Source organism: Puntigrus tetrazona, chromosome 23 (assembly GCF_018831695.1).
Source record: "Puntigrus tetrazona isolate hp1 chromosome 23, ASM1883169v1, whole genome shotgun sequence".
Classification (NCBI taxonomy): Eukaryota; Metazoa; Chordata; class Actinopteri; order Cypriniformes; family Cyprinidae; genus Puntigrus; species Puntigrus tetrazona.
Genome location: NC_056721.1, coordinates 2,609,680 through 2,623,134, shown reverse-complemented (window position 1 = coordinate 2,623,134; position 13,455 = coordinate 2,609,680). Strand labels below are relative to the sequence as shown.

The following is a 13,455-nucleotide window of genomic DNA, read 5'->3' as shown; positions in this document are numbered from 1 at the left end:
ATTGTCAATTTTTTTACAAATGTAAATATATATAGTAGTAATGCAGCACCATTACTAATATACATTTACAGACAGAGATAATTGTATTATTATTTTAAATATCTCAGGTAAGGGGACATTTGATCTCTATTATACACAAAACAAGAAATTCCTCTGAGACGCATCACATCTTATTAAAGAATAAACAGCTTCCAAAACAGCTTCCAGCTTCTGAAATCCTAAAAATGCCTTTTCCTGCTGAATGACAGTAAACGTACCGAACTCATCTCAAACATAAATGTTAACACCGGCAGCGCTAGTGTAGAGCTGAACTTTTAAAAGTGTCAGAGCTGATCAGAGAACAGTCTGACTGGTATGTGTCTGTCCTCCATTTCTTTCATCGGTCTCTCTCTTATTTAGAGCGCTATCAGATGCTGACATTTAGATGAATGTTGGGCCTCTGGAGTGAATCTAACCTTTCTGCTCCCAGCCAGCACGGCGCGTACTCGTGTGTGTGTGTGTGTGTGTGTGTGTGTGTGTGTGTCTTAAGTCTCTCACAGGTATGCTTTATATCATGCTTTGTCTAGTGTGCCAGAATACTTCTCAGATCTGTTGCACTGACCGTCGAGATCTTCTTTTCTTTTATAATGTACAGTAAACCGGTCATTAACGTGTGTGTGTGTGTGTGTACCTGAAGCCCACGATGGGGAACTCTTTACAGATATTGCACTTGGCCTGATGTTTGGCCGTTTCTGCTGCAGCCACTCTGTGCAGAACCGGAAGCCAAACCATCGACTGCGGCTCCAGCCTCATCCAATCAATAAACTGCCTCGGCTCCAGCTCCACCTTATTGGTCACCTGAGAACAGAGAGCAAGCAGAAAGAGCCAATCAGGGAGGGAGGTCGGAAAAACCCATAAACGGCATGAGAGAATAACTCGTAAACAATGCAAGCGGTCTGAAATCGAGATGATGGACGGAGCATTTCCTACCAGGCCACCGTAAATGACTGTCAATCGCACGGTTGTATTTATAGAGATATAACAGCCTCATAAATATTAAGTCAGGTACCAGGTGACTTTTAACCAGAGCAGTGCTAGGATGATTAGTTAAATAATGTACAAATACATTATTACGTTTCATCTGTCATACAGTCAATCATGGACTCGGAGACAAAATTCACGGACAGAATGATATTAGTACATGAATTTAATTGTGATATACCCCTCGTTAACGAAAACAACATAATAAGAAGAGTTTACAGTAATGTGCTTATAAAGGAAATCAATGAAGCGGGACGTTCTGAAGGGTTTGACAGCAGTATGTGGCACTTGTGTATTTGTTAAAGAGCTTACATTCATATTTTGGCATAAATTAATGTGTTTTTTGAGTTGTAAAGCCTCTAAATGATTCTTTTAGCACTGGGAATGCTGTTAATGTGGATGCAGGTAATCGAGGTTTAATTACTGAAGTAATTTGGTACTTCTTTCTTTGTAAACATAATCGTTCTATTATTATTGAACTGGTCATGAAGTTGAAGTAACTTCATATAGACAAGGCTAATAAATATATTTTTTCGCATTATCAAAAAGGAAACTATTCTATCAGCATCTACTTACTAACTTCCTTTTATTAGAAGGGTTTAAAGCAACAACAAAACAAAAATGTTCAAACTACCATTTCTTGCATTCTGTAGAATAACGCCGAACGGATTTGTGGGTGATCTATCCCTTTAACTGTATCTATTGATTATTGTATTTTTAAAGTGGCTTGTATTTGAAATGTTTATCCTGGCTGTCTTCCAAGTGCATTACTGTAAACATGATTTTTATATCTTCTTTATTTGTTTCACCGAAATGATTTTCTGCGGTATCGTCAGAATGCCAAGGATGCGGCCTATGGGGCTTGTTTTGATCCGGGAACATTCCTGTAATCACTGGAACTTCACATATTTCCGATTTATGAAACAAACAAGAACCTAGGGAAATAAATGATGGAATAAGACAGTGGTGAAGTGATTTTGGCAGGAATTTATCTGTTGTGCAGCGGCGACGTTCTTGGCAGTGATGTCAGCGGTGGACTGTACTGAGGCGAAAGCCTTTAAATGTCACTTAGCATTAAAACACTCAGCGGACGAGACTGATGTAATAACCCACAGCTCTGAACTCTGACCTGTTGACGATCAGACACCGTCTAGCAACAAGAGAAAGAGACAGAGGAAAGGGAAGGAAAACTGAGTGTTTGGGTGATTCCATCCATCAGCGCTGACTGACTGACTGTCCGTCATTCCTCCACTCATCTGTCTTTCATTATTCGTTTATGTCCTCTTTCAGCTTTCACCTGTGATGTTCCTCAGCAATGTGTCCTTATCCTCCGAACTCACACCTAGCCTTCATTTCCAGTTTTCTGCATTCTTCTCCTTTACACAGAGGAGACATCTCTTCCTGTCAGTCACTTCTGATTGAATTTGTCCTCGTCGTCCTCAATTATTTAGTGACAATTTCTGTCTCTTTAAAACATTTCAGTTTTGACAGCATGTGTCAGGGAGCAATCAAACCACTCATAACAGCAGACAGACAGATTGATGAAAAAGACAGATTGGACTGATAGATGGACAGACGGATGGATGGATGGATGGATATTAGCGGTGGAAGGATACATGTATACATATTCATACCGACCAGTCACAATACAGTCATTCAGTGCATAAGGCCTTGTGATGAATACAGGCAATTTCCCCCCAATCCAGAAGGGGGCGCCTGCTGCAATACAACGTTGTTTGATAACCGCCAGCAGAAGAACAGCAAATGTCATGAGATGCACACTTGAAAACAAAGCCCACTAGACAGTGACAATGTGCTGATTCTAAAAGCGTCTCTCACATGACTGACAAAGAAATATACTTTAACATAGGGCTGCACGATATATTGCATACGATAAAGCCAGTTCTTTAATTAGTAATAAATCTCCATCGCCAGCTTTGGGATGGAGTGGCATTTAATACTAAATATGGCTAAATATTTTCAGATTTGGGATGTAATGTATCTAAATGCTAAACTTTTATTTAATATGTAAATTACAGGTTTTGTACTTCGTTCTCATTCCAACGGTGACACAGCGCTGATGTTTGGTATCTTATTTTGATAAAGTACAATCTGTGCTGTCAAGTTAGCAACGCTGGAATTGATGTGTTTTGTGTGTGTGTGTGTGTGTGTGTGTGTGTGTGTGTGTGTGTGTGTGCGTGTGAGCAAGCGAGCGATCACTTCAACTGTTTCCTTAAATCTACATACCGAACCATGACATCTGTGTACAGTTCCACCCCTAATAGATAGAAAGAATGATAGATAGACAGACAGAGATAAATAGATAGACAGACATATACTGCAGACAGACAGACATATACAGCAGACAGACAGACAGACAAACATATACAGCAGACAGACAGACAGACATGTACTGCAGACAGACAGACATGTACTGCAGACAGCCAGCCAGCCAGACATATACTGCAAACAGACAGACATATACAGCAGACAGACAGACATGTACTGCAGACAGACAGACATGTACTGCAGACAGACAGACATGTACTGCAGACAGACAGACAGCCAGCCAGACAGACAGCCAGCCAGACATGTACTGCAGACAGACAGACAGCCAGCCAGACATGTACTGCAGACAGACAGACAGCCAGCCAGACATATACTGCAGACAGACATATACTGCAGACAGACAGACAGACATATACTGCAGACAGACAGACATATACTGCAGACAGACAGACATGTACTGCAGACAGACAGCCAGCCAGACATATACTGCAGACAGACAGACAGACAGACATGTACTGCAGACAGACAGACAGACAGACAGACATATACTGCAGACAGACAGACAGACAGACAGACATATACTGCAGACAGACAGACATGTACTGCAGACTGACAGCCAGCCAGACATATACTGCAGACAGACAGACAGACAGACATGTACTGCAGACAGCCAGCCAGACATATACTGCAGACAGACAGACAGACAGACAGACAGACAGACAGACAGACATGTACTGCAGACAGACAGACAGCCAGCCAGACATATACTACAGACAGACAGACATATACTGCAGACAGACAGGCAGTCAGCCAGACATATACTGCAGACAGACATACACTGCAGACAGACAGACATATACTGCAGACAGACGCAGACAGACATGTACTGCAGACAAACAGACAGACAGAGAGATAGACAAAGACAGATAGACATCCATCTGGGAAAATGAAAAATTGCAAACGGAGAGGCAGACAGTTACAGAGATATATTGATAGACAGAGTGCCCTGTAAAAATATTCAGAAACAGCATTCAAACAGCAAACACCTGAACAGGACGCCCCTCTCTCTCTCTCCTTATAGTGTGTATTTATAGCCTCCAGTCAAACTGCTGTAGGATTTACATTAGTGAAATGACTGGAGGACAAAAATATGAACACTCATGCTGACAACACCATTAACACACAGTGTTGTGTGAGGTAATATGAGGATATCACCAGCAGAAGGCTTCAATAATTCACATTGCTCTATAACTGAATAGAGCATCAGTCATAAACAAAGACATATCAGAGTGAAACACACATGCTGTGGTGGTCATAATTCAATGGCGCTCGTGCGTGTGTGTGTGTTCACGTACATGCTGGAAGCAGCTGCGGACGCTGGGCTCGATGTTGCTCCCACCGAAGGCTGCCACCTCTCCCAGCTGTCGCGGGATCTGAATGGCGTCATGCAGCAGAAGACCCAGTTGTCTCTGATCACATGTATCGCCCGCCGAAGACACCTGATTAAACAGACCTGAGAGACACACACAAAAAAAGAAATTAGCTATAAACGTTCGCGTTTAAAAGGTAAACTACTTTTAATTTATACAGTATTCAAAAAAGGCTAAGAGAGACACGACGCACGAGCACAACAAGCCGAAGGTGTTTCCTTCTAGAAAACAATAAAAACCAGAACAGTAAAGTGAAAAATCATGTTCCGTGTGAACGGACACTTAGAGATGAGAAACTGAGAAGCCTGAACCCAGACAGGAAGATGCATAGACAGACAGACAGCAATACCTATCTATCTTTAGCTCATGGATAGATACCCAGACAGATAAACAGACTGATATATACAGGCAGACAGGTGTGAAAGGATGACATAAGACAGACAGACAGACAGATAGGCAGCTAGAGCAGACAGCTAGACCGACATATACACAAAAAGAAACCCGGAGAGAGAGTGAGCAGGATGGAAAGATAGGGACAGACAAATTAATACATATATACAGAGAGACATACAGACTGATACAGTCAGCTAGATACAGACAGCTAGACAGACAGACAAACAGTCAGCTAGACACAGGCAGACAGACCGCTAGCTATATACAGACATAGAGAGAGAGCTATATACAGACAGACAAAAAGACAGCTATATAAAGACAAAGACAGACAGCTAGATATAGACAGACAGGCAGACAGAAAGACACCTAGCTACAGACAGACAGCTATAGACAGCCACAGACAGACTGCAGATAAGACAGAAAGACAAAAAGACAGCTAGACACAGACAGAGAGACAGACAGCTATATATAGACAGACAAAAAGACAGCTATATAAAGACACGGACAGACAGCTAGATATAGACAGACAAAAAGACACCTAGACACAGACAGACAGACACCTAGACAGAGAAGACAGTTAGGCAGCTAGACAGACTGCAGATAAGACAGACAGACAGTAAACATTGTTTATTTGTGTACAAATACCAGACTACACATATATGTTACAAATAGGTCACGTATTGCTGTATGTTTCACGTGTCGATGCTTTTCGAAAAGTTTTTCTTTTTAAACCACATGAATAAAACGCACTGTCGAAATCATACCCACTATTTTATAGCTCACAACAGAATGAGTTCACTCTCCATCCTCTAATATGAGCATTCAACCCCAGCTCAAACGCACCCCGGCATGTACGCATTCACGTGGATAGATTTAAAAAAGATAATTAAGCGTCTTTTTCCATTTTAAATTTGAAGCATTCTCTTCAGTGATCTATACACGGTTTAAAATACAATGCAGACGAACAGATTATACACTAAAAGTCCTTCAGTTAATGATAAATGTTATTTTTCATCCATCACTCTATGGGATGGAGATGACCTTGATTACCAGAGCAAGAGCAGACCCCTGGCAGAGCTGTTACACACACACACACACACACACACACACACACACTGAACTCCAGCCCTCTGTCCTGAGAGTACCAGAGCAGTTCAATAAACTCTATTTTCACTCCAACACACACAACTAAAGTCACACAGACTCTATTTCACAGTGCACCGTGTTAACTCAAGGTCAGCGAGCAAACCCGTCCGTGATTGTCCGTCACCCAGCCCTGCCTTACAAAGTGCTGACCAGACCGAGCGAACCTCAAACTTGCTGACCGAAAACGAAAAAAAAAACCCACGTTTTTCATTTCAACAAGCGCCGTACGTCATTGTTTGGTACGTCTACGGTACTACCCCGAGAACAACGGCCGCCGTAGCCCGTAAATTAACCGTCTGCCGTGAGTCCTGATCACTCGGAGGACCCAAGACTCCCGAGATGAGGCAGAACTTAAAAGAGCAAAAAGCCCAATTACGTGAGGAAGTGAATCACGGGAGTGCAGTCTGTTCTTTCAGAAAGAAGTAGAGAAAAAAAAAAGAGGTAGAGCATCACGGGGTTTGTGGGGCTTCACAAACACGTTAATTAAAAGGGATGAGGATGGGATTTGTACATGTCATCTAACAACGCTGCGGGGCACAAACACCAAAGTGTTCGGCAGATATTCAAATGATCCGCAAGTACCTAAGGAAAACCTCAACCGGCGAAAATAACGAATCTCCGATTGGCCGTGGACCTCATAACAGATATATCTGACGTAAACGTATGGCAGCAGTTGGTGGACAAACTAACAAAACCTGACGATGCCATTTGGCATTTAATTGGATAATATAAGAATATTTTAATTTTTTCCGTTTTTATTAAGTATTCAGCTACTCATAGATTTGGTTTTGGTTTTAATTCACTAGGTTTTTCATCTTCAATCAAATGACTGAAAATGTTACGCATGTTCACGGCCGGTGAAGAAAGCAGAACACAATAGTCTTGTCATTTTCAGTTTTTCGAACCGTTATAAAAAGAGCTTACATTTGTATTTCTCCTCCAGGTGACCCTTACAAAGAGAGAGAAGCCCGATCTTCATGGACAGAACGCGGATTTTCCCGCTCCGACCCCTGTGGAAAAGACAAAACACGGCGGGTAAGAGGCGAACACGGGACGATGCTACACATCTGCCATTATCGATTAGGGAACAGACTTCAGCGGTGTTTAGTTTGTATAACACCGCATCCATACTGGAAGCATCCGAGGTCTGAGCTTGAGAGCGTCTGAAACTCAACACAACACATCAATCAACCGTGAGCTCCAGGCAAGCCTTCAGCACAATGAGGGGATTTCTTTGTCTCCCGCCTGAATCACAATGGAAATGCGCTCGCGTAAATGCATTCAGCAGTGAAAGAAATTTTATGGTGTTATTTACACAGCCGCATACGCTATGGAAACCTGATTCCGATTTACAATCATGCAAGGTATCTCGCAATTGCAAGAAAACAAGTCAGATTTGAAAAGTAAACGTGCACCAAAATATCTTTGGTCTAGTCATCACCTTATATTTCTAAAAATCAAATGCATGCAAAAAAATAAAGCGACTGAAACAGCTGTGCCAAAAATTGTGACACGGCGTTCGTCGGGAAAAGACATGCGTCATTAATTCTTTCCCCGCCGGCATTTTTTTAAAAAAGTTGCCAGTCACTGCCAGCATTTTTGATTATTTTCACCTAGATTTTACGGCCTTCAGAATATTTTCTGCTACACGTATACAAACATATCATCTAACAAAATGAGCCAGGCCTCTGCTTTTAGTACTGCGTTTTAAAGCAAAATGAATTCAGATATAAATAATTATGCGAATGGCTGAAATTGCACTCAGTGAACAGAAAAAACACACACACACATATATATATATATATATATATATATATATATATATATATATATATATATTCATTTGGCTGGGTTATCAATCTATCCAGAACATAACTAGAGTTTCTGTGTTTATAAAGACATGACCGTCACTGACTAGCCTACCTCGTCCCGATCAGATTCGAAATAGTCAAAGCATGAACTACATATATGATCTATATTATGATCTACATTGTCTCTGATCCTTCCGTTTATAATGATCATTCTTTTTCTTCCGAGCCCGGTAGACCCGGGAAGTCCCGTAACTCATTCGGGACATGCGCTAGGCCTGTCCTTACCGTAATACGCTGGGAAAGAGTCGAGCACCAGCTGCGCTGGACCGTACTGTGAGGGAAGAGACAGAGCGAGCGTGTAATACGTACGTGTCGTAGACGTTGAGCAGCCAGTTGAGACACATGTCCACACACAGCGGGACGTTGACCAGGTCTTTGTGTTCCTGCTCCAGTCCGTCATAGACAGACGTCAGACAGTTGATGACCTCAGGAACCGTCAGCTGCTGGGAGTTTACTGTCAATTTGTGCTGCTGGAACATGGACTGAGCCACACTCAGATCCAGCAGATCCACTGAGACGAGAAGAGACGAGACGACAGACGAGAGAGAGAGAGAGAGAGAGAGAGAGAGAGAGAGAGAGAGAGAGAGAGAGAGAGAGAGAGAGAGAGAGAGAGAGAGAGAGAGAGAGAGAGAGAGAGAGAGAGAGAGAGAGAGAGAGAGACAAGTCAAAACCAATCAGGAGCGCGACAGCAGTTCATATCACAAACACACTTTTTTTCAAAACTCAGATTTGCATTTTCAGCACGGCTGTGTGTAACTGAAGTTCAAGAGTCCTCATAACCCAACTAAATAATAAAAAAAGTAGAAAAATAAATACTTCACGTAAAAAAAAAGAGCAATTAAAATGAACACATAAATAAAGCAAATCTAACGAAAGCGTTCACAAAATAATACAGATTTAAATATTCCAGTAGACTTCATTACTGCAATTTACGGGGCATCAGAAAAGATCAGAAGTATGTGTCCCCTCAAAGGCACAAGAGAAATACTGAGGACATAAATAAAAAAAAAAGCCATTAAATAGTCATTAAAGTAATTAAAAACACATTAAAGGGCATATTTACCACCAAGTGACTACGTAGCAATACAGTCATCAGCAGCAATATGTTATTAAAATATTTAAGAGAGATGTCATTCGAGTACATCAACGAACAGTAGTGAACAGTGTTTGTGCTGCTTAAGTTTAATTCTGAGATGCTATTAAATCTTGAAGCTGTTTCTTTCTGGAGGACCAGGAAGGCCTGTGAATGAGGTTTCATGCTAACGGTCTCTTACACTGCTGCAAAGGCTAATCTGATGCAGTCTAATATTTACAGACTATTGCAGTGAACACTACAATATTACACAGAGAACAGACTTCTGAATCTACATTTATCTACATTGCAACGCCATCTTCACAGAAAACTAAATATATACTCGTAAAGCCAAGAAACATTAGCCATTATTAGCATTAGCGCCGCATACACGGTGTGAATATTCATTACATACAAAATAAGACTAAACAGGGAATGCATTCGGTCTTGCGAAGTGATTTTTTTTTTTGGATCTCGTGAGGTTTTCTTTTGTGGGCAGAGCTACAGAAATAGAAACAAAGCTACTGGCGAAATGTCTTGTTAGCGGTCGCAGCCGGTTAGGGCAAACATCCCGATTAGCATGAAAGTTTTATAGCTTGTCACGCTCCGTTACGACACGGTGTCTGCGTCTGAACCATCGACACCGCTCATCTCCGATGGAGCGATAGATGCTGCTTACACTCCTAACGAGACCAATTAACAGCTCGGGAAACAAATACGCATGCAAATGAAGAGGACGCGAGGCACGGGGGCAGAGGAAGAGATCACACACACACACACACACACACGCTCATTCTCTTTGTGCTATTAATTGGGCCTCTCTGAGTTAATTGAGCCAATGGAGGGAGGCGATGCAAGCATGCAGCTCTAATCTTATAATACACACACACACACACACACACACACACACACACACAAAGAGAGACTTACAGCAGAGGGCTTTCTGTAGCCGGCGGATCTTCATAGCTGTCCTGTATGCGGAGAAGCGCACGTTGTTGAGGTCGGCTAAAGGGAAACAGAAAAGAAAAAGTGAACACAAAAGTTTCTAACAAAAGTCTGTAAACTGAACCGAAGCCGAATGAGAATGTTTGTTATGTGATATTAGAGTCACGAATGAATACACCATTTTAAACTGCTGCCTTTCGTTACATATTTCAAGACAGAAAGTTGAGCGCGATGGCGAGCGCGTTCTTACACCAGTTAAGGTTAACAAGTCAACAAGTCGTAAAGGTCATGAAGCAGCTTGAACTGGGTTCTTGTTAGAAAAAGGTCAAAATGGGATCGATACGCCTCGTCTTTTCTGTCGACTGTAACTGTTGTGAACATTATACTTGACAGACTGAAGATAATCTGTATGCTAGTGCTATAGCTATCAGTGCTTTGAGGAGCATATTTAATGAAATTGTGTATTAGCATCAGAATTAGCATCTAGAATTAGACAACCTCATTTTCACCAAAATCTCACTTTATAGTTTTTGTGAACTAATTCTATTAAAGTTGCTTTTATTTACACACACACACACACACACACACACACACACACACACACACACACACACACACACACACAACCCCCCCCGGAAAACTTATAACAATAAAACTTAAAACAACTATAAAGCATTTGTTCATGTGAATTTTTACAAACTGATATATTATATTATATACACTTTATATTATATATACTTACTAATACTTTATTAAAGAAGTTGACGCACTAAAATATTATTCAATTCTTATTATTACTAAAATTAAATTAAAGTCTAGCTGTTTTTATTAGTGAATAACTAGAGCATGAAATAGATATGAAGAACACATTTGCATTATTAGTCGATATTAAATGTCAATTTTTGCATGCACTAGCACATTAACATTTAAAGTTTTGATTAATTAGCCAATTATGAACAAACGTGAGTAAACAGGTAGCAATATAATATTGATAAGTTAACATTTTTTTCTAAATACCTGAACCAAACACAAAACTAACCCTGATCACATTTTGTCTGTATAACTCTAAATAGTTCCCTTCAGGTTCGAGCGTTTGCGTGCGTGTGTGTGTGCGTGCGTGTGTGTGTGTGTGTGTGTGTGTGTGTGTGCGTGCGCCTGCGTGTGTGTGTGTGTCTCTGGAGGTTTCCTGCCTTACAGAGACGGCAAACACAAACACACACCTCCACCGACAGCAGGCCTCTGCAGACAGATGCTGTCCAGTATTCATTCAGCTGTGGATTTTGGTGAGACTTGAGCTGTCTCTGAAGGGTGATAAGACACCGGTCTCTCTCTGCGTGTGTGCGTGTGTGTGTGTGTGTGAGACGCTTACACAGAGAATGATAGAGCTCGGTCATCTTGGGATGGTCCCAGCACGTCGTCTGACTCTGATGACTGCAGGAGAGAACAGAGAGGGACGATGAGACTCTCTAGTCTCGACACACACGACTCGCGGCTTATATTTTAGACACAAAAAAAGGTTTGGGGGGTGAATGACTGAGCTGACCGAGAAAAGGAAGAAAAATAACGGTGGAACGAAAGCGGCGAGATAACGGTCTAGAGCAGAAGTGGAGAGAGAGAAGAAGAAGTGTCTCAAATGTGTGTGTGTGTGTGGACTGGACTCGATCTGTTTGATTGGTTGGGGGTCAGATGTGACCTGACAGATGTGTCCCGTCCCGTCCGCTGACCTCTCGCTCTGAGACACACACACACACACACACACACACACACACACACACACACACACACACACACACACACACACACACACACACACACACACACACACACACACGTGCGGAAACGGAGCAAGATCGTGGAAGGAGTTTCTGGAAACTGATAGGACTTAGCCAATCAGAAGTCGTCAGTAATTTGTCTGCTTGACTGGCTCTGAATAATCCTAATATTATTTGTAAGTAGGTGAGTGTTATTACTCTGATGAATCATCATCACGAGAGAGCACACGCTCATACTGCACCACGTCTACCTTCTTTTTACTTCAGGATTTACATTTTTCAGAAATAAAAACACATTTTGATTCCAGCTCATTTCGAATCTCTTAAGTCAGGGATTCCCAGACTTTTATCAGATTGACCAACCCGCTGATAGCAAGCATAATCAATCAAGCAAAATCAAAGTGGGCGGAGCCAAGCAGACCGAACCAAAACACGCACACATTTTATAGCAGCGTAAGGACAAACATTTCTCCTAAAGATCCGCAAACAACTGCACTATGCTAGTTTTATGATTAAGTACAGTCAAAAATGAACGGAAAGTTTGTACGCAATGAGTGAGCACTTGGTTTTTGGTGAGGGATAAACTAAATGAACATTACAATGTTATTTGCTATTGCTATCTTTGGCTCATGATTGAAGCTTAGCAATTCTTATATATATATATATATAGCTCCAGAGCTATTGTTCTTTCTGAAATCTAAAAGTCACAGAAAGTCAAGACATTCACACGTCTGGGATAGCACGGCACGGCAATTTTCATTTTTGCACAAACCATGTCTTAAAGCATTAACCGCTGGCAACCTCAAGCTGAATGACGTCTGGAGAGGTTGTAACCTCGAGGCAGGCAGCGGATTTGAAAGCGAACGCGACCGTGTCTACCTGAGATTCTGTTCCACGGGACAGAGGCTGTCAGCAGGTGTCTGGTTCATGACTCCTTCACGTGCTGACAGAGGACCCGACAGGCGCTGATCAGCTATGACCGCTGCATGCAGGGAGCCCGTCACATAAAGTCATTTTCAGGGGGATCGGTGAGGGCCGCGGGGACCGGGGGCTAGTTACCGCAAACCGGTGACGCACGGCGTTTAAAGTGTTGTAGAAGAACCTTGGCCTATCTTTCTGATGCAGCGAATGATTATTTGTATATTTACATAGTATACGTGATTCTTACAATTTTTAACGAATGCCACGGGGTACATTTTTAAAACCAGATCAAGCGCTGCGTGCAGTTATGAGTTTAATAAATAAAGACAATATGAGTAAATGATACTGAATAAGTACAAGAAGCACTAGAAGATCAAGTACCTTATTTATGTTTTAGGTTTCTCATAATTCTTCAGCATTTGGATGAATTATTTCATTTCTGTTTTGCCATTTGCTATTGTTTATTGTTAGTTTCTGTGTTGCTGTTTATAATTAATCTGCCCGTATCCTGAAGGAAAACGAACTCGACACTATGTAGGCTAATGAAAAAAAAAAGTTTTGATCACCCGAAGTTTGTTGTTGTTTTCTTCTTCAAA

General features: G+C 41.6%; 1 protein-coding gene across 5 annotated transcripts in view; it reads right to left on the bottom strand.

Annotated features, from left to right (window-relative positions):
• LOC122328832 (utrophin-like) overlaps positions 1 to 13,455 on the bottom strand; it is a 167,864-nt gene that overhangs the window by 33,448 nt on the left and 120,961 nt on the right. For all 5 annotated transcript variants that reach the window (XM_043224832.1, XM_043224827.1, XM_043224828.1 and 2 more), the window contains 6 exons: positions 11,536 to 11,597; positions 10,152 to 10,226; positions 8,459 to 8,660; positions 7,203 to 7,288; positions 4,665 to 4,822; positions 671 to 837 (listed from right to left, as the gene is read on the bottom strand). In XM_043224832.1, the coding sequence (XP_043080767.1) occupies positions 671 to 837; positions 4,665 to 4,822; positions 7,203 to 7,288; positions 8,459 to 8,660; positions 10,152 to 10,226; positions 11,536 to 11,597 (750 nt within the window). The remainder of the gene's footprint in view (positions 1 to 670; positions 838 to 4,664; positions 4,823 to 7,202; positions 7,289 to 8,458; positions 8,661 to 10,151; positions 10,227 to 11,535; positions 11,598 to 13,455) is intronic.